The 27,899-nt window shown below is 34.7% G+C and overlaps 1 protein-coding gene and 1 long non-coding RNA gene across 5 annotated transcripts; one reads left to right on the forward strand and one right to left on the reverse strand.

Moving 5' to 3' along the window:
* The first annotated feature begins 15,233 nt into the window (after window positions 1-15,233).
* LOC130612193 (uncharacterized) lies at window positions 15,234-27,076 on the forward strand. 3 transcript variants are annotated; one of them, XM_057433492.1, is made up of 3 exons: window positions 15,234-15,674; window positions 17,558-17,643; window positions 25,426-27,076. In XM_057433492.1, exons 1-3 carry the CDS (start codon window positions 15,571-15,573, stop codon window positions 25,908-25,910), a joined length of 675 nt encoding a protein of 224 aa, XP_057289475.1. In that variant the 5' UTR covers window positions 15,234-15,570; the 3' UTR covers window positions 25,911-27,076. The 3 variants fall into 3 exon arrangements, with proteins under 3 accessions (XP_057289475.1, XP_057289478.1, XP_057289477.1); XM_057433495.1 differs by having other exon boundaries at window positions 15,236-15,610; XM_057433494.1 differs by having other exon boundaries at window positions 15,236-15,600.
* On the reverse strand, window positions 18,471-21,810 carry LOC130612194 (uncharacterized). Of its 2 annotated transcripts, none has more exons than XR_008975408.1 (2): window positions 18,978-21,810; window positions 18,471-18,803 (listed from the first exon to the last, which is right to left on the reverse strand). It is a non-coding gene; the product is annotated as an uncharacterized LOC130612194 (long non-coding RNA). The 2 variants fall into 2 exon arrangements; XR_008975407.1 differs by having other exon boundaries at window positions 18,883-21,810.
* Window positions 27,077-27,899: the final 823 nt, after the last annotated feature.

Raw genomic sequence — 27,899 nt, forward strand, 5'->3', positions numbered from 1 at the left:
ATGAACGATAACAAAGACACATTTTGATATCTATATTTATTCGTTATACGGAAATATTTGTTGCAGCACGTAATATGCGAATATGCTGTTGGACTTAACAATGGTTTTATATCACCAGGAACTACAATGAAACCTAGCATTAAAAAAATTATTTTGTCTGCTCAAACATGAATGATTGAAGTGATAGTAGACTTTTTTAAATTCATTACAGTATGTTTGTTTTTTCGTTGTGGGGTCAAAATAACTCCTTTAAATTTTGTATATTGTCCAAAATTTCCTCCACAACTATAGCAAGTTGATACATTCTTGTGCCGTTGAAGAATTTACAGTTTTCCGTAAGAATAAAATACAAATCTTAAGCTATTATATCGTATAATCTAAAGATAGGATTGCATATGCTAAAAATATTAGCTAGAGAGGTAAAAAATGGCAAGAGCGAGAAGAAGGTTATAATAGCCTTATCACCAAGCCCCCAACCTATACAAAAGGTTAGCATTAAAGGTGATGAGGAGTTGTGTTATATGTGTCGTACGTTGTAACTGTCGTGTGTTCTAAAATAAATATAGATTGTCAGTAGTCAATAGTTTATGTGACAAAGACATAATCATTATCTGTTGGCACAGGTGATGCTGCCCGCGTTTTTCTCTTTAGAAAAGTCTACTCAGTTTCTGATACTAGGTCTCTTTTTTTTCGCATTGCTTCAAAAAAGGTTGAGCACATTCAACTTGCATGCAATGCAGACAGTATGCACACATATTTCGAAACTTTTAAACTGAAAGCAAATTTCACAACAAGTTATAATGTTTTTTTTCTTGTTCATTCCAACTGTGAATGGTTGTTCTTCGTTTTTAGCGCATTTCTCACATATGTATCGCCAAATCCATTGATAAACGTACGCATTGCTTCGAATAAACCAACAAATTATCTCTGATATGTTAAGTTGAAAAAACAAGAAAATAATGATAAAAAATCAGGATTTTCATTAAAATAAAACATCGCCAAAAAGAAATTAATAAATAAAAAAATCAGGGTATCGGGTCTCGGGTATCGGTATTAGGGTATTGGGTCGCAGGTATCGGGTATCACATAGGGTATCGAGTCCCACTTTTCTCATATGCCCAAAAATTTGTAGTTCTTAAAAAAATGGCTTCTGTATAGAGGGTTAAAATATTCCAGATTTATTTCAAAGCGTGCAGAAATTTTGACCTCAATACGGTGTGCAAACCGGTCACTTTATAAAGCATGTCATTTTAAGTAAACCGGCTTAAATCTCAGTATAAAACTGGCTAATATACCTGTTCCTGCTTGGCTTTCCTCACATTGGCGCTAAGTAAAAAATGCCCTTATACGTCTTGCGTTCTTTTACCGCCCTTTTCTTATTGACTTTGTAAAAAAATGGACTAACTTGTTTAAGTTCCTGTATCCGCCCCTGAGTTGTAAGTTACGATTACAGCTGCAGGGTATGAAATGGATATACTCGTAAAATATATCACCACGGAGAATTAGGGTAGATAGCAAAAAAATTAAGGGCAAAGCTGATGAAAATATTTCAAGGAAAAATAAATGTTTAAAGAATACATATTAATTTTTTCGTCTGTCCATTATAAAAAATATAGCACATTTTATTTGATGCAGTGCAAAAAAATTTCCCCTTAACTAGAAATTTCCTTAATTGCTGACGCTATTAAAGAGTTTTCGGGAGGGGTTTTTAAAAACGTCAAGAAAAGTTACTTGGTGGTTACTGAGATACTTTGGGATGCCTATATTTTGTGTTTAAAGATTAATGTTTCATAACGTTCTTTAGTCATGCAGAAATCTTAAAGGTGAGGCTAACAAGAAAATTATTTTGTGACTGACTGACTGACTGACTGACTGACTGACTGACTGACTGACTGACTGACTGACTGACTGACTGACTGACTGACTGACTGACTGACTGACTGACTGACTGACTGACTGACTGACTGACTGACTGACTGACTGACAGACAGACAGACAGACAGACAGACAGACAGACAGACAGACAGACAGACAGACAGACAGACAGACAGACAGACAGACAGACAGACAGACAGACAGACAGACAGACAGACAGACAGACAGACAGACAGACAGACAGACAGACAGACAGACAGACAGACAGACAGACAGACAGACAGACAGACAGACAGACAGACAGACAGACAGACAGACAGACAGACAGACAGACAGACAGACAGACAGACAGACAGACAGACAGACAGACAGACAGACAGACAGACAGACAGACAGACAGACAGACAGACAGACAGACAGACAGACAGACAGACAGACAGACAGACAGACAGACAGACAGACAGACAGACAGACAGACAGACAGACAGACAGACAGACAGACAGACAGACAGACAGACAGACAGACAGACAGACAGACAGACAGACAGACAGACAGACAGACAGACAGACAGACAGACAGACAGACAGACAGACAGACAGACAGACAGACAGACAGACAGACAGACAGACAGACAGACAGACAGACAGACAGACAGACAGACAGACAGACAGACAGACAGACAGACAGACAGACAGACAGACAGACAGACAGACAGACAGACAGACAGACAGACAGACAGACAGACAGACAGACAGACAGACAGACAGACAGACAGACAGACAGACAGACAGACAGACAGACAGACAGACAGACAGACAGACAGACAGACAGACAGACAGACAGACAGACAGACAGACAGACAGACAGACAGACAGACAGACAGACAGACAGACAGACAGACAGACAGACAGACAGACAGACAGACAGACAGACAGACAGACAGACAGACAGACAGACAGACAGACAGACAGACAGACAGACAGACAGACAGACAGACAGACAGACAGACAGACAGACAGACAGACAGACAGACAGACAGACAGACAGACAGACAGACAGACAGACAGACAGACAGACAGACAGACAGACAGACAGACAGACAGACAGACAGACAGACAGACAGACAGACAGACAGACAGACAGACAGACAGACAGACAGACAGACAGACAGACAGACAGACAGACAGACAGACAGACAGACAGACAGACAGACAGACAGACAGACAGACAGACAGACAGACAGACAGACAGACAGACAGACAGACAGACAGACAGACAGACAGACAGACAGACAGACAGACAGACAGACAGACAGACAGACAGACAGACAGACAGACAGACAGACAGACAGACAGACAGACAGACAGACAGACAGACAGACAGACAGACAGACAGACAGACAGACAGACAGACAGACAGACAGACAGACAGACAGACAGACAGACAGACAGACAGACAGACAGACAGACAGACAGACAGACAGACAGACAGACAGACAGACAGACAGACAGACAGACAGACAGACAGACAGACAGACAGACAGACAGACAGACAGACAGACAGACAGACAGACAGACAGACAGACAGACAGACAGACAGACAGACAGACAGACAGACAGACAGACAGACAGACAGACAGACATGAACTTTTATTCAACAGTCGCGCAGCAGCGCAGTTCGCCTCTTCTTTAAACAAGTGAATTTTAACTATACAAACATGGGTGTCCAGTCTGATGTAACGAGAAGCTAGCCTGCCAACAGTTTTTTTTTTAAAAAACGGTATATTTTTTTTTCCTTGGAGATTTACACAAAAATCAAGTTAATAGGTATGGATATGTTTATGAGCATTGAGGACATCCATATATCTAAAAATGTTACAAAAGTTCCCTACATGTCTTTAACGTAAGCACTTTAACTTGCGATTAAATTGGGTTCAATCTAATTAAATAAACTTAGCTAGCTAGTCAGATAGGTTCTTTTAAATTTTGCATAGAAATATATAAGATTATTGCATATAAAGCTAGTCGAGGTAAGAGTACTCACTTTGAAGGTATTAGTTTAGAGGTATTAATTACATTCGTAAAGCAAGAATAACAGTATCTTCTCTGCAGCTACTCGTGTTTTGACTTTATTTTCCTGTCAAAACAAACTTTTGATTTTAATGATATGTATAAAAATTTCCAGATCATAACTTATTTTACCGCCAGAAAGGAACATTAAAAAAAAAATACTAAAAGTCAATGTTACTATTTTTAGGAGAGAAAACTCTATAGGAAGAACTTTAGCGAAATAATCTATTGCGGATGATCATTTCAATGCTTTTTTGCGAGAATTAGGTTTCGCGATATGCGTAGGCGTTGATAATAATTTTTTAAGGAGGCCTTGAAATAACGTGGAACGTTGCCATAGAATGTTTTTAACGATAAAAAATCACGTAGTTTTTTTTGAATCAATTAAAAAAGTCGGTTAACAATTGCTACATGAAACCTTAAACAATAAGGATAAAATTGACACAAAAGAATTTTTTCTTTTAAATCATAATATGATCATAATACTTCTGTGTGGAGGCAGTGTTCGTTTATTTAACAACAGGTGACAGAATAATAATATTATAAAAATCATAAAAAATATGCAAATACAGGCTTTCTTATTAGCATTTCAATTAGTATTTCCGCAAAACGGAAACTAGGCAATTGATTTATTATTTAAGGAAATAAAAATTGGACCTTTCTGTTTCTTTTATTAATAAGAGTACTTTTATATGTATAGTATGTGAAATTAACAATGAACAAATGTATTTTTAAAAATACATTTTTTTACTTTTTCTTATTTACAAACATTAAACGAAAGACAATGGTAAGAAATATGGCAAAACAAAATGCATTCATTTTACAAAGAAATAATTAAATAGAATTAGAAAAAACCCTGCAAATTGCGAGAATTAAAGATTGATTTATTATTCTAAAAAAACAGGGGATTTGAAATCTGATATTCTGAATGCTTGACATTCTAAGTGCTAAAATAATTACGGTGTACTGTAATGGATAATGTTGCATGTGAGAACATCGAGGTCGACATTGTCGAAGCAAAAACTGAGGAAGAAATTGTGATAACACAAAGCGTTGAAAAAGTCTGCAAATTAGCAAATTAAAAACTGGTAAATGTACTATGTGTGAGAACCTTTCAGAAAACTTTTTTCTCTTTTAAACTCGACGTTTAATTTGATATTAATTATTTTTGCTATTCCTGATAGGAGACCAAATTGTATTTCGGCCCTAGAGCACTAAGGAAAGGACACAAAGAATTCCCCTTATTCCTTCGAACGAACGAACGAACGAACGAACGAACGAACGAACGAACGAACGAACGAACGAACGAACGAACGAACGAACGAACGAACGAACGAACGAACGAACGAACGAACGAACGAACGAACGAACGAACGAACGAACGAACGAACGAACGAACGAACGAACGAACGAACGAACGAACGAACGAACGAACGAACGAACGAACGAACGAACGAACGAACGAACGAACGAACGAACGAACGAACGAACGAACGAACGAACGAACGAACGAACGAACGAACGAACGAACGAACGAACGACTCTACTTACCTACCTATCACCGGTACTTCTAGGTAGGTAAAAACTGCTCCATATGTGGAATTTTACAGTTGAATTGACCTTATAAGGTAACCGAGTGGCCTCGTTTTCAAAAAAGCTCTATTAACATATCTTTAATTTGTAGAGACTCCATTGAAGAGAAGAGCTACAATCAACAAAAAGTCTCTGGACAAGAAAGCAGATGAATATCTTCAAAGTGTTACGTTACATGGATTTACCAGAATTTTTACTGGTTCTAAAATCGAATCAATGCTGTGGCTCATCATACTTATCACTGGTTGTTGTATCATAGGATTCGTCTTCTATGATCTGATAAGAAAATACAACAGAAGAGATTCCTACATAAACATTCGACATACTGCAACAAATAAAAATTACTTTCCTGCAATTACATTCTGTCATAAAAGAACACCAACTTATCTGTATTGCAATATTGTGATAAAAAATCATAAAGGTCAATACATTGACAAAAATGCTCAGCCGTGTTATCGCAACTTCCCTCCGGAGAGAGAAGACGAAGCTGAAGCAGTTGGCCTCAGTTCTTCTTTCATGAATGGGTATTTTAAATTTACATGCGAATCGGGCCGCCACTCATGTACCGTTGAAAATATCGAGGAGTTCACCACTGTTTCACACAATTGTGTTACTTGGAATAACGATGGGAAATCATATACTGATAATGGAGTCTTTGAAATTAAAGTATCATTGGACCATGTCCCTGCTTTTTCCTACTTTGGAGAGATGGAAATCATTGTTCACGATGATAATGTATTTGGACCTGTACAGCAAAACGCAATATCGGTTACAAGCAACAACAACTATGAAATAACATTGGAGAAGATTATCGTTAATCGTTTGGGACCCCCATTTCCCTCAAATTGCACTAGAGAAAAATTAGGTGACATATTTCCAAAAGGGTATTCCCAAACTGGGTGTTTGTCGTCAAAGAAATGCGTAGAAGGATTCAAAAAATGTGGCGATACTTATGATTTCTGCTACTGGTATATTCCTGACCACGTGAATAAGACATACAGATCTAACAATACATACATGGAAGTGGAAAGTTGTTTAAGAGATGATCATCAAAAAACATATTTTGAATATTGTCCCCTACCTTGTGAACAAAAGACGTTTCGCACTTCAGTCTCAACGTTTCAACCATTTCGCGCAGACATGGCTGGTAAAAATGAAATCATCGTTCGCTTTAAACTAAGCGATCCTTCTTTATACGAAATTCATGACGAATTACAACTTTACGACTTCAAGCAAATATTGTGCGAATCAGGAGGCTTTATGGGATTAATATTGGGTGGATCGATTTTGTCTATTATTGAGGTTTTGGTATATGCTGCAATTGTGATGATTAGAAAGATGATTTAGACGTTGGGTTACAAAATTATATACAGGCTACCCTTATAGACTAACACTTCCTTGTTGAGTCTTAGATCAGGAAGACACGAATTTATTTTGATTTTCACATACTTTTTCCTTTTTTTAAATCTATATTCTCTGTATGTGTGTTTTCACAGTTAAGGTCGTATCACTAGCGATATCGGAAGGGGTGGGGCATATGTTCCCCACACACACATTCCTAAAGAGCTAACTTACATAGCTTTTAAAATAGTATTTTCTCCATTCTAAAGCTTTAGAATTTGAATAGCGCTTTAGCTTGTAGTAGGTTTTAAATTTAAAAAAATAACTAGCCAAAACAAGTTCATCGGCTCAGTGTTAAGTAGGTAAGGGTTTGCCACTTGGTGAAAATAATAAATTATAAGCTTTTGGCAAGGGTTAATAACTTTTCAGCGGATGAGAATCACAATAATGACTTGCATTGATATCACAAATCAGTGTAATATGATAACGAATTACAGAGATACATATTGTTTAACATGTTTTTTGTCTGTTTTTATTTTAGTTCTTTTTTCCTTTTTGACGTTGAACGAGAAATCCACTGCATTAACATTGAAAAATGACTATGTGTATGTGTAAATTAAACATGTTCAACTTTTAATTTTTTAATGAGTTTTAACGAATTTGTTTTCCTATTGTTTTAAATCAAATCCATTGTTTTCGCACACGTGTGTTCGTTGCACACGACATGATTTACACGTAAAAATAATTGAAAACAAGATAACTGTACAGCTATAAAGCTGTGAAACCAAAGTTATAACGAAGCTGGGTTTCGGTATAACTTTGGCATGTTTTAATAAAACAAAGTCCCTGCATATGAGCTAATTTATGTCAATAAAGTATATACAGCATGAGGAAAACACTTTCAAGCATGGAAGATAAGAAATTCATTAAAGCAACAAAAGGTTAGCATTGCAATTTAGGCTGACCACATAGTCCAGTTAAACCATTTCGCACAACCAGTGTGAAATGCATCCAGTAAAACTCTTACAGAGGTCTGTTATAGGAAAAATTGTCAGACGACATATTTTATTTTACTTAATCTGTTTCCCTATAAAGGTTGAAAAAGCTAATGTTAAACAATGACTAGTCAAGCGGTCAATACAATAAGCCACATTGACCATCAAGATACACATCCAATGAGAAGTCTTTTCAGAAATGCAATTTAAACAAAAACAACCATGTAACTTCAGATCAAATAAAATAATAAACAGGCTACAGTCTTCACCATGCCAATTATTTGAGCTTGCATCGTAAATACTTTATTCAGGGGGGGGGGGGGGGGGAGGGGGTGGCAAGAATGCCCTACCCCAATATTTGCTGATCTACTGGCTTATTTTGAAAAATTTTGGCACACATGTTAACTGACATAAAATAATTAAAATGGTGGTAAAATTTTTAGTTTTGGTCACGTGATAAATTACTGACGTCAGCAAAATTTTAAAAATTGCTGGTTTTTAATTTTTTTGAGTATATAAGATGCAAAAATGCTCTAAAAGATCAAATTGCACAATTTTTTTCTTCTTAGCCTAGAATGTTGGGTTTTTAGTCTTCGGTTTAGGCCAACACTTATGTAATAGGGTGCATTATGTGCTAAAAATGTTAATTAAGTCAAAAATGGTGTGCCAAACCGATGAAAAGTGATTTACCGCAAAATATGGGCGTAAATTATGCCCACATGGCGCAAAATAATACGTGAGGGCGCAATAAAGGCGTAAGCACCACACAATAAAATATAAATCTAGTATATTGATCAAATATTGTGAAAAGCGCTTAATATTTGAAAAAAAATATTTCATGTTTAATTTTTGCATAAGGGACCTTAGAAATATGGGCGTAGCTGGCTACCTGTTGAGGGCGCAATTTTAATTTTCTCTTGCTAAATCAAATTTATATAGATAGAAACTCAGCTACTAAAAATTTCAAGTAAAATATGCCAGGCAAACAAAAGATACAAATAAAAAACGGAAGAAAAAAAGCTTTTGTATCATCTTCTTACTCTGACCCAAGTGGAAAATTAAGTGAATGCACTTTTTCTTTATATTTTTAACATTATCTTTACAAATAACGAAATTTTTTATTTCGATTTCCAAACCGCCTTCAAATAGAGAGGGCCGCTTCACTACTGTGGATTCGACTGTTGCCGTAATTTTTACTTCGTGTGATATCACATATTCTCAAATTCGCGTTAATTAATTGCATTTTTTAAAACAACCTTGCTCAACCGCGTTAATTAAATGTGTTTTTTAAAATAATTTTATTGGACCGCGTTAATTTAATTCGCGTTAATTTCTTGACTCGTTAACTTCATTTAATAAGGTAGTCTGCATTTTATTATCTGCTGATTTTTCAGATTGTATACACAAGCGTGGAAATCCCGTCAAAACGTAAACATCGGAACCCGTTTATACCATTACGATAAAATATTTTACTATGTTGCTTTGAAGCTAACACAATAAAATACGATGTATGAAAAGACACTTTGTTAAGGAGAAGAGTATCATAGCTAAAATTTGCAACATCATTATAAGATCTATATATGCTTTCCTTACTACTTTGTGGCTAGCTTCAGCTTGGTAAAAGATAACACAAGACGTAATAGCGATGGCTAGCACAAAATCATACGAAACTAAATAGATAACTTGGGAGAAAAGCACAAAATAGTTAGCTGTCTGTCTATTGCTATCAACTGGCACTGACTACGTTAGGAGGTAATAACCAAAATAATTAAAATGATTTTACTAAGATTTACATGGATGTGATAGTATTTTTATTAGCATATAGAAGTATAGTAAAACATACAAATTATTTACAAGACAAAAAGATATCTTTTAGAAATCTGAGCTGTGCAACTTTTAAAATAGCAGATTTAATGTCAATTTTACTAGCCGCGATTCTTCACTTAAACCCCAGAAGATCAGGAGTTTTAAATAAGACTATTCACCCGAGAATAAAGACGCAAGAAGCTACTGAAAATTTTCTTGAAATTTGGAGCCAACCATAATCAACAATCGACGTCATTCTGTGATATTCTTTGGGGAAGTTCTTGCCAGGTTTTAGACAGCTTCCATATTTTTTGGATCTAATTCTATTTCTCAGCAGAAGCAAGTCTCCCAGGGTAGAAAAAATTTTCTCTTTAAGAGCTGATATTTCGCTGCTTTAATCTTTACCCCATGTTTTCTTAACATTTTCAACAAAAGTCCCATACGCTCAAGGTGCTCGTCAAATGAACCAGAAAAATTAATAAATTATTGTGGTAGCGACTCATAAAGGCCACAGGGGTGATAAATACTAATAACCGTCGACTATCTTGATGCAGATAATAACTAGTGGTATGCTCTACTTTGATCCAGCTAGCTGAAATACTTATTTCCATCTAAGTGTAGTATGTTCTGGATCCTAGGTAAGAGGTGTTTATCAGGAATGGTGTTCTAATTTAGCTTCCGGTAGTCTACACACAAGCGCAAGGACCCATCTTTATTTCAGACTACTACTACTAGCGATGAATAATCAGATTGAGACCAGACATCCGCTCATCGCTTAACATGTCTTCAACATGACACTTGAGTTCTTGGTAGAGTGATCTTGGTATCGAGTTGTAGTTTTGTTGTACAGGAGTTGTGTTTTTAAAATTTATTCTCATTTCAGATTCTTTTACATCACCTATGTTTGTCATCTGCTGTAGAAAACGTCAGATCTTCCTCTTGGAACATCTGCCGTGGCTTTTCTTTTCTGGGTTTCTCTAAGCTTGACAAATCCAGAGAGTCATTAACTTTTTGATTTAAATTTTTTGATACTCACGCAATTTATCCTGGGCTATATCATCATTCTGGCTTTTCGTTACTGAAGGTTGTACATAGCTGCAACTTTGTTTTACTTTTTTTTGCTCCTCTGTCCTTGATATTTCCTTCCTTTTTAGTTTCAATGGGTTTATTGAGTTTATCTACTCCAATCTGCGTAACTCAGTGTTTTTCGTTAAAGCTACTTTATGACCAGTATTGATGATAATGCTCACATAAGAGTAGTTGTTTGTTCCAGGTTTAAGCGTAACAACCGATTTCACTACTTGTACACCTTTGGGTAGTCTTGATGGAAATTTTGCTCTTTCAAACAGAAACCGTTGTCTTATGGGCAGATTACTAAAACAGGCTCTACATGGCACAATTGCCATCCTGCCAGCTGGTAGTGTTACGTCCTTACCTCTGACCCTTTCACATTGAAATTAACTTTATCTGACTCATTTAACGTATTGACAAATTTCTTCAACACTTGGTTACTGTTTCTAGTGCATTTCTCAAATCATTTACTAAACATCTTGGGTTTTTTTCACTCACTATTAGCATTACGACATTATACCCAAGAATAGGCTCACTTAGTATACTTGAAGTTTCACAAACGGAACCTTTATTAATAACTCAGACACACCTAACTGCATATCAATGCTGCACCATCCAACATATCGAATGTCATGATTTTCCCCAGTGAACCTGCAATGTATCTTGTGCATCCAAGAGTTCAGAGAAAATTTTTACATACCAATCCTTACTTATTGTTGAGACTTGGCACCAGTATCCAGTAAAGTTTTAACACGATACTACACAACGCTCACCAACCAAACTATATACCTTCGCCTGTTGCCCAACATCTAGTGAAATACTGGATATGCTAGGCTTGCACACCTTTTCCTCTCCTCTTATTCTGGATGACTGTGATGACAACATAGTAATTGATACTTTTCTTTTACAGTCTGTGTTGTAAAAGGCCAAACTTTCACATATTTCACAGTTAAGCATCTTTTCCACTTTTCTTACCATTTTTTGCTGTAGGTGTAACGCCTTTCTAATTGACTTTGGATTAAAAGCAGAAGGTAATCCCGGACCTATTGCCCCCACCCCCTTTTCTTTCGCCTTCTTCACACAATTACGCGCAGGATAGTTGTTTCATCAACATTTGAAGCAATGTTTGGAGAATTACTCTATATCCTAATCTTTACACTTGCTACATCTAAACATGCGCTTTGATCCTTTTGGACTCCATTGAGGTTGTACTTGCATCTCTTTAAGCTCTTTCCCTAATTCTCCTACCCGATCCTTTAACGTTTTTACACAATGTAACAACTGAGAAATTGTGCTGCTCTAAACTTTATCTGTGCGACCTGTTTAAAACAGTTGCTTCTATTTCGCCAATTCTTGCTTGTCTCGTTCTTCCAGCTAAGTCTGTCTTGTTTATGTTCACACTCTCGGCCATTGTGTCTAACTTTTCCTAGATAACTTGTAAAATTCCGTACTATTAATATATATGGACTAGTTAAATTAGTTACTGTGGCCGCGCTCTGTGGAGCGGTATCATATGGATGATTATTTGGATGATACTGATGATAAGGATGATATAGATTGTGCTTGTGATGTGGAAAAAATTCATTAATGTAAAATAAATGTAAAATATGCTATTTTTATGAGACATCAACTTGTCCTTTTTAATATGGATTCTAGTATGGGGATACTGAGTGGTATAAGTTAATTGTATACTAAATTGTCTGTATTATAATCTGGTCCCATAAAGTTTTTATCTGTCATCGAGTACGTCTTGATCTTGTATACATAGGAACTGTTTCAAAATCACAGCAAAATTTCAATCTCTCTTGCATATGCACTTCTTCCGACGTACAACGTTCAAAAACACTGAATGAAGGTATATAAACAGGAATATCACTAACTACACCACATTTTGTACAAACTAGTGTAGATGATGTTCTGCTCTTTAGCGGCTCCGTACCCCCATGTACCATACTACTTTGCGAAATAAGTCATAAAAGATATAACTTTCTAACCGCATTTAGCATATAAAATATTAACAATCGTTCTTGCCAAACTATATATATTTGACTACTTTTACTTTTTAGTCACAGATAGGTAAAGATCTAGCTAGACAACCACAACCCCAAAAACAAATAAAAATAACATATGAATTTACGGAATAGGAATAAATAAGGCTTACTATAGCTAACTAGCTTAAGCAGAATGCTGCCTTGAAATCTACGTTTGCAGTAATCCAATATCTTAAAACAGGTTTTTAAGATTTATACATGGCTAGAAAACATTATGATGTATTCATCTTAACATGTAACGACATACAGATAATAAATATTCCTATAGATTATACAAAGCATTTAGAAGAGAAAAATATCAAACCAAAATGGCCTTCGTAAGCTTGGCCCAATTGTAGCACGTTTCCTCCGTCAGCATGTTAAGGCAATGAAGAACTTGGATTGGTTAGTAGTGAAAATCGAGCGTCGTGATTGGTCTATTACGCGGGAGGGGTTAAACAAAGACGGTAAAAAATGGGGTTTGCCGGAATCCGAAATAAAGCAGCAGAGCCGCGGAGATTTCCCGTGCGCTTGCTACTTGTGGTAGCATGTTACGCAAAGACAAATAGAATACGGCTATTATTATAGAGATTAGTCGTTAAGCCGTGGAAATATCCACAGGGTCACCTGTCTTTAAGTTACACGTTATTTGGTGTGCCGTTGCACGTCGCTTTTCTCGGGGACAGACAGCAAAATACGGCTATTGATAAAAGAGACTAGCCGTGGTTAGGCAACTGTGTGGCCGGCGTTAAATGCCCGATGGAGCGCTTATTAAAAAACGTAAACTGTGTCACAAACCCAAAATATTTTTATTTTTATTGCTGAACTAATGAGTAAATATAAAGAAAAAGATTTGTAAATAGAGCTGAAACCGTTGTACGTTCGATTTGTTGTTGAAAGTTTCCGGTCTGTGTATTTATCGAATTTGGAGCCATCTCATCACAACAAACTTCATCGTTGGAAGCTGGAAGTATGTTGTGAAAAAGCGAACCAAATTACGAAAAAAATGTTGTTATTGACCATGACAGATGTTTATAAAGTTCCAAGAAATACTAACGAAGGTTATAAAATGCTGACGCTACGGTTGTGTGCAAAAATATTTTGGGTGATCTTCAGTTAAGATCTTATTTTTTATGTTTATTGGTAAGTACATCTTAAAATTGCTTCTTCTTGCAACAACAGCCATACTCTGTACAAATGTTGCTTGTAAGGAATATAGATATTCGGCAGCCATGAAAACTTTGTAAATAGTAGTTATTTAGTAGTTATTTTATTAGATTTTAGGATTTAGAAGTTCCTTAATTTTTGCTTCCTCGCTTAAAATTTATTTTGTGGCTGCCACAAAAAAGTTCTTTGTTCGCCTTTTCTTTAATATACTTTCACAAAAAACTTTACCGCAACTTCAATAAATAAATTTAAAAAAAACCTTGGAAAAAAGCCTGTCGATACCTTTTCCAGCTATAACAATCACTCAGCAATTTTATTTTGCCTTCAGAGGTGTAAATAGTCACAACCCCGAATTAAAATACATAATGTTGGCTAAGATAAAAGCTGTTATACTAAACTGAATAAAAGTCTTGTAAGAATAGCAAGGAATTATGCTAGCTAGCTCGCGAACTAGTCGCTTTCGAATGCTCTCTTAAAATCTTGATTTGTAGCCAAAAACCTAAACTTAATTTTGTTTAAGATTTATACATGGCTAGATATCATGATGATGTATTCATCTTAACATGTAAAAACATACAGAAAATAAATATTCCTATAGATACAAAGTAATTAGGGGAGATAAAGGTTAAAAGTAGACCTGTAATGACCCCGAAATTAAACTGCATGCACACAAAGCAAAGCCCGAAAAATCAATATCTGCTTGAATTTTACGAAAAAAAGCTGCTTACAACCCTTTTGGACATACAGATAACGGGTTCTATTATAGAGACAATACGGAAATTCTTCCATCGTACATGTTGCATTTGCTATTTGGTGGATAAAATCGACTTTTTTCTCACGCGCAGATAGAATTTAGGTGTTATTAACGTATGGGCGTACAAAGGCTCAGAAGGAAATATCAAGAAAATCGTAAATTACAAGAACTTAAGCCTATGCTAAGAGTTGAAAGACTCTTTATTTATATTACCTATTTATACCATCAAAGTCGAATTATAGTTAAGTATGTGAGAGATTGGCTTAAAAGGTTTTTGTATAAAAACGTGTACACGGTTTTCTTCTCTAACCTTACGGATTGAAGAGATTTGTTTTTGTGATCAGAGAGCCGCCATTAAAATTTAAAGCAGTTACACAAAACCAGGATGTTGAAAATTACAATCAAAAGTAAAGGGACCCCGGGTTTACTCGGAAGACTATGGATGCATGATTAAGTGACGCGCCGATGTAGAATAAATCAAATGTGATGTAGCTATGGTGAACACAAACAAGCAAAAGAATGCGATGTTCTTAAACCGCAAACTTGACTCATAGTGAATAATAGTTGCTAAAAGAAAACAAGTAATGTAAATTGACACCCAGTTATTGTCATTATCTTTTGTTAAAATGTCAAATTGTCTGCGTCAAAAAGTAATATTGTGATTGCTATGTGGCAATATTTTTATGATTATAACCTTTTTTTAACCCAGTGAGAAAGTGTTGAATGGAAGAAAGAATGCAGTTTTTATCTGTGTTGCTGCTTTTTTAGTATTGACATAAAACTTGTTTGGAATTAATACATGCAATGAAGCTGCTTTAAAAAAATCGTGATGGACGCAAATACAAAGTGGCCATTACTTGCGTGACACATGAATTTGATTGATGTTCTTGTTTTCGAGGTAACAGAATGTATGTTAGCTGCTAATACCAAATCAATTTCTTATTTCTACAGAAAAAGCTTTAATAAATTGAGGTAAAACTTAGAAGTAATGTTGTCAACGTTAAACCAAAGTGTTTATTTTTATACTAGCATTATTTCACTCCCTATTCAGAATGTATTTTTTTCAATAAAACAAATAATTGGATACGTTCTCATTTCCTTTGGATAGGCTCTTTAATAGGAGTTTAGGTTAGGCGAAAATAAGTAATAGTCAGCAAAAATTTTAATTGTCAGTCCGTTTAGAATTGAGTTTCAGATAAGAAACAACAATAACAATTGTTTAGAAAAAAAATATTGCTGTGTATTTTCTTTCTTGTTATCAATTATTATCCGTTTAAGTTCATTTGTTAAATCGAAACAGTCAATTGACTTAAATAGGAACAAAAATGAAACATTTCAATAAATAATTCCATCATTTTTATTTTCTTGCTATAAAATTAGAAATGTTGTCTAAGTGTGCATGTGCCAACAAAAAGAGCTCGTGAGCCTTTTGCGCTATAGCGAAAAATTAGTTGAATTTGATTATCAGTGGCGCCCTGTGCGTTTTTAGCACTTTCTGTGAGAAGAACGCGAATAAGCTGACTTCTTGATTGCCATGCTTCAACGCTAAGCTTGTTTTAAATCATGTTTGTTCATGCTTTTTAACAAAGCATGTTCAAAAAAGTAAAATGATGCAGACATAGATAGAATAGATTTTGATACAAATCGAATTTTGATTCTTCTGCAGAATTTTTGCAATAAGTTTGTGGCAAAGTGGAGATAGAAGAATGTTCACGGGTTCACGAGCAACATAATTTACTGCAACAACATTTTGTTGCGTGCGATGTTTTTTATACTAGTTAAAATTCCTTGGCACTTAGTGACCAAAAAAAAAAAACACATTGAAAAACAGAAAGAAAATTAATGACCATTTGCTGGTTGATATTTAAATGAGAAAGTTACTCAGTTCCACCTCACCCATTCACCCACGCTAACACTAGAAACGGATTGCTTGCGTCTAGGTTAAACATTACAGAAAAATTTATCGCACATGTTTGGTGCTGATACTTTCTTGCACATATTGTCTGCCTTAAACATATTCCAATGTAGTGATAGATCATGTATACAGATACACAGATGTTTCTCACAAAAGCATTTCAAGGAAATGTGTTTCGAAAATCTCTCTTTATGTAATAAAAAACGTGCACGAAGTCATGGCAAAATATTTTTACATCTTCAAGGTCAAGGAAGATAAAGATCTGTTGACATCTTACAATAAAACATCTCCATGTGTCATAGTAATAACAAAAGTACCACGCCTAAAGGAACTTGATAAATCATATTGAGATATACACTTGAATAATAATAAATTCTGATGGCTACGAAAAGTCAACAGAGACAGCCCTCTGTGTTCATCAAAAAAAAACGATTACTTGAATGAGTTAAGTTTTGAATCCAGCTTTATTGATTTTTACTTCAATGTGTTTTCTTTAGTTTATTTAAGCTCATCTGTTGTTTTACTGTTCAATTATGTGCATGCGATTATTTCTCCCACTAGTTTTAATTATGCTAAGCTTTTTGGAATTGAATTTTGCATTGTTGTCTGTGAAGAAGCTGAGAACAATAGCGTGTACTAAGAACAAAAACAGCAGACAATAGCATGCTGATGTCAAGCGGTAACTGAGCGTGACATTTTGTAAGCTATGCTCTGACAAATAAGAAATTTAAAAGTTCAGCGGATAATCAGACAAAAAGATTCTTGTGAATTGTAAACAATGCAACAAAAAGAAAATTATATTATGCTAGATTCGATGACAAAGTTGGTCGCACGATAGGTTTACATTGGTAGATATTCTAAACGTATAGAAGCTGTTCGAACGTAGAAAATCACGTCTGTTTAATAAAATAGTATGTTATTTATTTATCTTTTTCTTTAGGGAAAAAAAGACAAGAATGAATTATGACATAATAAATATACTTACAATGCTTGCCATTATTGTTTTGAAGTTCGAATCTATCAAAGGTATGATGTTATTTTAGCGTCTATACTAAAAATGTTAACGGTCATTGTTTTACGTAATATTTTACCTAGTTTGATATTCCCTTTGTAATATTTAATTATAAAATACATATAAAATGAACTTGTTTTAAAGTGGAGCTTTAAAATATTGCCTTTTAAAAAGTTTCATTGTTGGTTCGCAATTGGGGAATTATAGATCAAAATTCTCGGGCAGGAGAACTTTTGGATCTGTTTGTCCGAAATTCTCCAAACGTTCGAATTTAATTACATTACGGTGAGGATAAAATGTGTGAAAATTCCCCATCTCCGATGAGTACGACCTCTGCGCACTTCTAACAAACCATATAATGATAATAAGTTTTATTTCTACAATCTTTTATTAAACTATACATTGCATATCTTGAAATTAATTTTGATGTTTTTTAAATTTGGTTTTTTTTTGTCAGAATTTTAGATAGCTAACCCTGTAATGCAGCATCGGGTATTTTGAGAGTAAAAAAGTCGAACTTTTTATTAGTCAGGTTTGTACTGCATATGAACACCCCTTGTTGGCCTCTTTGTTTTTTTATACAATCAATTATATGATCGTTCCTAAACTTTAAATATTTACAGCATATAATTGCCTTGTGTATCAATTTGTAATTCTGTCGCATTGTGTAATTCCGTCGCACTTTGTAATCCAATGTTGTCGCTACTTGTAATCCAATCGCAATTTTGTAACCCAATTTTTCATACTTTATGATCCTCCATTTTCTGAGATAGAATACTCCCTTATTGGCGAGGCAGCAAAATTGCTTGAAACGCGTTGAAGGAGAAATAACGAAAAAACCTACATTATATATGTTTGGTATAATTAAAACATTCTTACATATCACGAAAACAACATCGCATTAAAAAAATTACATTTTTTCATTTTTTGTGTCCAAATTTTGTCCACACAAAAATTGGACAACAAAATGGATAATGACATCAACGGTCACCGCCATTATCGAACAAAAAGCCAACTTGGTTCGTAGATATTTTGTTGATTTGTGACGTCACACGGTGTACATAACTCAACATGATTTGTAAGATAATGGATGAAGATTCAGTAACTTCTTCGTGTTCCCAGAGCGATTTAAATTTATCGCAAAGTTCGAGCGATAAAGAAGGCATGCTAAATTCTATTAAAAAAAAGACTAATAAAAATAATAAATTTTCAAAGAATTTGACGTGCGAAAGCAGGTAAAGAATAAATAAAACCTTGAGACTGTTCTTGTTTTGCAAATTATTTAGACTACACTTTATTGCAGATAATAATTTGAGCTGTTTTTTTCGAAACTGGAAAACTAAAGCACCTGTCGTCTTTCAATATGTTCTAATACAAAAATAACACAAGAAAAATTTCATGATAAATTCCAACACACGTAATACTTATATTTTTCAAGTGATAAACTATGTCCAAATTTATTACAGTTAAACATTATTATATTGTGTAAAAGATATTTATTTCAAAACATGATGGATAAAATTACTCCTAGACAATCACAGGAAGTACAGTTTAGCATTCCCTCTCTTCGTTCATTCAGAATGTCTTTGTTTACATCCACACGGAATTACGTCACATAAGTTAGTAATTTACCGAACAGAAAGGCTTCGTCGACACTTGGCGGCGACCGTAGGTCTACTTTGACCTTAATTATCTCTTAATTATTATAAAAAAAAATACTCAGATCATATTCACACTATAATGAACATTTTAACCAGAACTTGTTATCAACCGTTAGTTATCCTTTAAATAAGAAAAAAGAGATTTCAGTAACTGCCATCATGTCCTTTCAAGTTTACACTCCACATGTGAAAATAAATTCCAACAGGCGACATAGCTATTAATTGCTTCAAGCTGTAACATTACCGTAGCGAAAATAATAATATAAAACACGTATATAATAAAAACATTTTACATAAGGTTTTCTTTACGTAGAACCATCTTTTAGCGTATACAAAAATTAAATTTATCCACTTTTTATAAATATATATGGTAAACCCAACCTAATGACTGGCTCTTTATCCATAACTACGTTAATTTACCTATATAATAATACAATGCTTCTGTCTGTCTGACTGTGTGTGACTTTTACAAAGTGGATTATATTCTGCACAATTTTCTTTGATAAAGTCTATAAAACATAAAATGGTTGTGTAATTTACCAAACTTCGATGTTTAAATAATATTGACGTCAAAGGAAAGTATATTAACATTAGTGAAGTCATTACAATTTTATTTTATATTTATATAACTAGTTGATAAAACTTGTGGAAAAATCCACTGAGGCAGGATAAAAATGAAAAAAGAAGCGTGATTTGAATTATGATGACGTCAGCAACTCATCCACAAAAAAAATTAGAACCTTGTTTTCACGTTGCCTCTATTGTGCAGAGCTTCAACTGCTGATCAAGAAAATGTATATGATCATATTCTTTTGGTGAGCGGTTAATAAGGTAAAAGGGTTTAAAGATTTTGCTGACGTCAGCAATGGCCTGTCAAAACCGAATTTTTTTTTCGAAGTTGTATACCTGTTGCCTTCATCGTATAGATCTTGGAAGGCTGATCAAGAAAATGTATAGGATCATGTACTTTTGATAAACGGTTGCGGAGATATTAGGGTTTAAAGGTTTTTTGATGACGTCATCAACCCGTCCATTCTGAAACGGATTTGGGGACCCGGGTTTTGGAAAATTACTTAAATTGGTCTTAGGTTGTTCCTTGTTACCCACGTGGTGAAAAATCATTGACGTCACCACCTCGTTTCCCAGTTATCTGGCCTTAAAATTTTAAGTGCACTGTAAGAGCTTCCTTAACTTAATATAAGATACTAGTCGATAAAGACCCGTGGAGAAATCCACTTAGGCAATAGGACATTGAAAATGTTGGTTTGCTGTCGTCAGCATTGCAAATCCAAAAAAAAAAAAGAAAATTGGCGAAATTTAGTTTATTCGTTGCCTGTAACGTGTAGAGGTTGAAACGCTGATCAAAATAATATAGGATCATAACTTTTCTACGAACAACAAAAGACATAAAAGGGTTTTAAAATTTTGCTGACGTCAGCAATGGCCCGTTAAAACGCAAAAATATTTTTTCAGAAATTTATATCCCTGTTACCTTCATCGTATGGACCTTGAAACGATGATCAAGAAAATGTATAGGATCATATATCTTTGACAAACGGTTGCAGAGATATTAGGGTTTAAAGACTTTTTGATGACGTCATCAACCCGTCCATTCCCAAAACGGATTCGGGGACCCAGGTTTGGGAAACTTACCCAAATTGGTCCAAGGTGGTCCCTAGTTACCTACGCGGTGAAAAATCATTGACGTCACCAACTCGTTTCCAAGTTATTTAGCCTCAAAGTTTTAGGTGCACTGTAATGGCTTCATTAATTTAATATAGGATATTGACGTTAAAGTAGTGTTATTGACGTCGCGCCGTAATGTCTGAATATTTACCATATTAGACATGCATTTTTCGGCAATATCAAAGGAAAATGAAGACATCCACTTTGCCTGTCACAGAGACACGGAACTGGCGTATTATTATATAGACTAGTCGATAAGGCCAGTGGAGAAAACCACTTAGGTCGAGGGACAATGGTAAAATAGGTTGTTTTAGATTTTTTGCTGACGTCAGCAGTGCAGATACAAAAAATTATATTTGGAGAAGTTTAGTTTATTCGTTGACTGTAATGTGTAGAGTTTGAAACGCTGATCAAAATAATGTATAGGATCATATATTTTTTAAGGAACACCCAAGGAGAAATAAGGGTTTAAAAAGTTTGCCGACGACAGCATTGGCCCGTTAAAACTCAAATTTTTTTTTTAAGAAATTTGTATACCTGTTGCCTTCATCGTATAGATCTTAAAACGCCGATTAAGAAAATGTATAGGATCATGTATCTTTGACAAACGGTTGCAAAGATATTAAGATTTAAAGGTTTTTGATTACGTCATCAACCCGTCTATTCCGAAACGGATTCGGGGAACCAGGTTTAGAAAACTACCCAAATTGGTCCCAGGTGGTCCCTAGTTACCCACGCGGTGAAAAATCATTGACGTCACCACCTTGTTTCCAAGTTATTTGGCCTCAAAGTTTTAAGTGCACTGTAAAGGCCTCCTTAACTTAATATAGGATATTGACGTTAAAGTAGTGTTATTGACGTCGCGCCGTAACGTCAGAAAATTTAACATATTAGACATGCATTTTTCGGTTACTTCAAAGGAATTTTCGGTAACATCATAGGAAAATGAACACATCAACTTTGCCTGTCACAGAGACACGGAACTGGCGTATTATTATATAGATTTTTTATAAGAATTTATACAAAATATAAAAAAAAACACAAGTTTTTTCGGTGTTGTACTCCCTCAAAAAAGTTGAAACTTTTCTTAATAAGACAAAATGTCATAAACAAAAACATTTTAGTCAGAACATCTAGAACAACAAAAATCACTACACTTAAGGTACAAGAACTACTACATGTTAAATAAAAATCGTTTCGTCATATTCCATGTAACCGATGTATATAAGTTTAGTTACACAAAATGTGAAAAATACATTATTTGCATACACAAAATGTGAAAAATACATTATTTGCTTAAAAACAGTCCTTAAACTCTTCTTAAATATTATGTAATACTTTTTTAAAAGTTGTAGTGGCTTGTTAATTTAAGCTTAAAATGTCAAATGAAATAAGTTACAGTCACATTCTTAGCAAAGACCCCTAAGATAACACTACGGTAGCTAGCTTAGCTACATGTAAAAAGCAACATAAAACTGAAGCAAACATAAGCTAGCTACAGCGGCTAATAGCTGGTCAGTTGAATATAAACTGGAGACTCAGCTAGGTATAAAGAACATGGCTACATATTTATAAAGTCCAAGCTAGCTAGCTATTAGGTTGTTGTTGGTGTGGTTGGTTTTATGATGCTAGCTAACAAACATGTCTCGCATCAATAATATCATCAAAACTGAAAAAAACATAAACAAACCTTACAGAAACCTTTCTATACTTCATTTATATACCATGTCCCTTTTTAAATGCTTTTGTAAAGATTTATTTTGAAGGAAAGAGTAGAAATTGCTTAAAAAGAACAGCCATCTTTTTTGCAAACACAATTTCCGTTACTTTGTGCTAGAACTTCATTTAACAAACCACATAAAACTCGCAGCTATCACGACAAAGAAGACATAATTTTTTCGGCGACTTCAAAGAGAATTTCGGCAACATCAAAGGAAAATGGCGATATCAACTTTGCCTGTCACAGAGACACGGAACTGGCGTATTATTATATAGATTGACGTTAAAGTAGTGTTATTGACGTCGCGCCGTAACGTCATAAAATGTAACATATTAGACATGCATTTATCGGCAACATCAAAAAAAAATGAACACATCCACTTTGCCTGTTACAGAGACACAGAACTGGCGTATTATTATATAGACTAGTCGATAAAGCCCGTGAAAAAATCCACTTAGACAGGATAAAAATGCAAAAAAGTAAAGCGTCATTTGAATTTTGATGACGTCAGCAACCCAGCAACAAAAAATAATTAGAATCTTGTTTTCTATTTGCCTCTACTGTGTAGAGCTTAAACTGCTGACGTCAGCAATGGTACGTCAAAATCTTAAATGTTTTTTCAGAAATTTGTTTACCTGTTGCCTTCATTGTATAGATATTAAAACGCTGATCAAGAAAATGTATAGGATCATGTACTTTTGACAAACCGTTGTAGAGTTTGAAGGTTTTATGATGACGTCATCAACCCGTCTATTCCGAAACGGATTTGGGGACCCATGTTGGCGAAAATGACCCATATTTGCCCTAGGTGGTCCGTAGTTACCCACGCGGCGAAAAAACATTGACGTCACCACCTCGTTTCCAACCCCTTATGTCTTCTTAGGTGTCTGTCGAAAACATATGATCCTATACATTATTTCGATCAGCGTATCCACCTATACACATTACAGTCATAGAATAAACTAAATTTTGCAATTTTTTCTGGATCTGCGCTTCTGCCCTACTGGATATCCCCACGAGCTTTATCTACTAGATGATTATAAAACGTGTACTGTAGTAGTCGCAATATTTACGTAAATTTTCATACAAGAACATATAAAAAAACACGTTGCATGAAGAAATCATACATGTGCCAGTGTGGTTTCGATTTATAAAAACTCAGCGGCTCAACAACGTTCGACTTGTTCGTAGCTTATTCATTTCGTATAATAAGCCGAAGTTTTATCTGCAGAAAAATACGTTACTACCCTGCAAGTTCATTTTATAAACTTGATAACGTTCTTGTAAATTTAAAAACACGAAGATACAAGCATATCGAAGGAATAGAAGCAAGTGTATCTGGTGATCAAATCTATTATAAAAATTAAGTATAAGTTAAAAGTTAAACATTTTTAAGGGATTGCGAAGCGTGACAAGGTGGTATTACAAAGCATGACTCGGGAGGATTTTAAATTTTAATAGCCTTTGGATTACAAAAAGTGCGACAAAACGGATTACAAATTACGATTAGATTACAAAGTGTAACAAGATTGGCTTACCAAGTGCAATAGGATTACAAAGAGTAATCTGATTACAAAGTGCGACGGGGATTACAAGGTCATACACTACACCTTGAAGGTGCTTTAAAAACAATATTTGGTGGTCGAATTATATTGCAGTGCTCGGGAATTTGCTCTTGTACTGAAAATTCTTTTAATGAACCTTCTTTTGTATGTTCATTATAATTAATCACGACAATTTTGAACTGGGTTTAAAATGTGATAAACTGACGTCACATATATTACCAAAAATAGAATCAAAAACATCAACAGAAACATTGACATAATTTTCTAAGGTGTAGGTCATAGAAATAATATTTTCTTTCTTTAAATACACAACTTGAAGTGCACAGCTGGCGATGTTCAATAACAAACGAAATTTTGACAACACAAAATTGATACTGTTTTTTTTTTTGACAACAAGGCGGCTTGTGATAGTATCCTCCTAAACTAAAAAGACCGATAAAATAATTTTCGAAAAAAGAAAAAAAAAGGTATTAATGCTTACCAAAATCTCTATAATAATAGCCGTATTCCGTCTGTCTGTCTCTGCGCGGACCCCCCGCTGAGTTACAAAATGATGTTACGGAAACACGAATATCAAATGCGATATATTTTTATCCACTTTGCTGCGGCGGGTAAATATAAAGGACGGGCGAACCCGTGGATTTTTCCACGGGCAACGACTAGTCTATATTATAATACCCGTATACGTCTGTCTGTCACGCGAAATGGTAGCTTAGCTGCGCAATAGCGAGAAGCACGCGATGGGGTATAAAAAGGACGGGCGAATCCGTTGATTTTCCACGGGCTAACGACTAGTAACTTACAATTAAGTCATGGCATTATTAAGCGCCCTTGATGAAATAGTCACTATCTTTAAAATAAAATTTTTGATAAGCTGCCAAGGTACTTATTTAGTCAGTTATGGTAGTGCAAATAAATTTGGGATAGTATCACTTTTGGCTACTTCTAGTTGGAATCAGCATTCCCCAACTGCTTATTGTCCACCTGAGTTGTAGTTACAGGTCGGCTCGAGGTCCCACATGATATGCACATGTTGTTATGCACGAATAAACATAGAATGGAAACTAAAGTTAGGACTTTTTTGCACTCTGAATCCTAAATAAAGATATGGTTAAGCATCGTCCGAGTAATTTAGTTTGATTTATTTATTTTATTATATTATAGGTTCATCAGCTAACTGTACAAATTGTAAGACCGCCTTTGTAAACTCATTTCAAAGGGAAGCTAAATTTGACGAGAATCACAAAAACGAAATAGCTTTTAAGGGAAGGACGGTCGACTGGATACCGTGGGTCCCTTCGACAAAAAAATCATTTTCTAAAAAAAATACTCATACGATTCCTACTTTAGCAACTGAATCATCGAGGCAGCGAGCGAAAGTAAAAGTTAGGACTGAATCCTTTGTTTCTTGGACAAAGAGCTCTGGTATGACGAGTGTCAATACTAATCATGCCTGGTCATCAAAGCGGAACGAAATCCACTATGAAATTATGAAGAAGTATTCACTTAACGGTGTGCTGTTCCATATTACTGGGGTCTCTATACTCGGTACCGGCTTACTTGTTGCTGTAGTTATACTAATAGTCAGACTTAAAAGAAAAAGTATTAATCGAGTCACCTTTTCTGAAGTTGAATTCGGTGATCCGTAAAAATTATTTATTAATATATATTTTAGATATATGTGTATCCGATTTTTAAATCAAAAGTTTAGAATTCTGTTTGATTCAGAATTAATTTGTACACTCAGCGGAAACAGAAAGTTTAAACTGTTTAAAGTTTTTTCGCTGCTGAACGAACAGCTTAACAGCCAATCACACTGTAACAAATCCTGTCTTTGTTTTGGTGGTTGCACATGCGTTAGTGAAAATTCGCTTTAATGAAAAAAAAACCCAAAAAATAAAAGTTTTATAAAACTATCAAATTAAAGCAGAACTCAGTAGTGGCCTGAAAGAGGAAATATTTTGGTGAGAATGAGGTAAAACTATTAGAGCTTACTTCCCGATACAAACAAGTAGATTTCTATGGAAATCTTTATTGGTTTGCCAGACATAGGTCTCAAAAGTTAAGCTAATTATGCAGATTTATGACATCATAGGTTAAATGCTGAGGAAATTTTGCTGGTATAATAAATAATAATCAGGGTAACTAAGTATTTATATTCATGTAAATATTTTCAAAGTATCAAACTGGAAACGTGAAAACATATAATCACCAGGCTCAATAAACCCTTCAAAAAGCATCTCATTTATATCAAATACATGGTGTTATCAATTAATTAGCATAATTTTAAAACTTAAACATCTTAAAGATTCATCGAAATCTTTTCACACAAAAAAAAAAATCATAGACAACTCGCCCATTCATATGAACCAACTTGTGCTTTCGCGGGGGGTAAGCTTTAAAGAACAGTGCAGTGCGGTAGAAATGTGATGAGAATAATTCAAAGATGTCTGATGATATTTTTGTGAACATTGTTTTCATATATAGACTTCCAATCTAACGACTTAAGACTTTTCAAGTAATTTGTCAATAAACTGTCGTTTTTATGAAAAGCTGCTGACGTCAACACCTTTGTTGGTGTATCACGCCAGGAAGTTTTAGTGATACACCGAAATTTTTCACCCCTCCACCGCAATATCGAAAACTAGCAATGAAGAATAGATAAATTTAGTTATTTTTTATATTATATTTATATTATTTTTATATAAAAATATTTTATTGACGTGTGAAATTGTAAACGATTTTTCCGACAGGGGTCAGTGACCCAACTTAAAAATGAAAACATTATTTTTAATATTGACGTTATTAATCTCTATGTTCGTACTTTTTACTTTGTTTGTCACATTAGCTGATTTCGTGTTAAAATGACATGAAATATTTTTGCCCAAAAACGCAAATTGGATATACTTTTACCGACTTTGGTTTGACCAACTGCACATATTTAATAAATAAATGAATAACCAACTAGCAATTTTTGTTCAACTTAAAAATTTATATTAAATTTAGTTTGGCAGCCAAAATCTTGGTCAATTATACGTGTACATTAAACGTAAATTTTAAACTTTGTCACCATAAGTAATTATGTAGGTTGTTTCTGTATTAGATTCACGCATTTTAAACTTGTCAAATAATCTGAAAATGTTTTGCTGACGTCAGGATGGTCATCCTTATCGAATAGTCTGGAATTTGTGGCAACGACATGAAATATACCGTGATGCAGGCATGCTGGAAAATTAAACCCACAAATTGTAAAGGGAGTTAACCTTGCTTACGCATGTGTAAAAGTAGCAACTTCGTAGTAAGCGGATTTTGCGCACTATTGACTGTTTAACCCTATTCGGTCCGGGTTTTTTCGAACATATTATGAACGGGGGCCTCAATAACCTTTGATAGGGTCGTTCAAATTGAACCAAACTTGGCACGCTTATAGTACGTCATAAAAGGAACAAAATGGCAGCAATTAATTTTTGCTTGCGTCAGCACATTTTCCGTGACGTCATCAGAAGCTTCAAATTTGTTAAAAATGCCACTATCTGCTTAAAGTTTAATTACTTTTGTTCCAGAGCGAATTTTTGCATTCTGTTTAAAGTTTCTGAAAGATAAATAAAAGTTATTTAACATATTTTCCGTTTTTTACG

Source organism: Hydractinia symbiolongicarpus, chromosome 10 (assembly GCF_029227915.1).
Source record: "Hydractinia symbiolongicarpus strain clone_291-10 chromosome 10, HSymV2.1, whole genome shotgun sequence".
Lineage (NCBI taxonomy): Eukaryota > Metazoa > Cnidaria > Hydrozoa > Anthoathecata > Hydractiniidae > Hydractinia > Hydractinia symbiolongicarpus.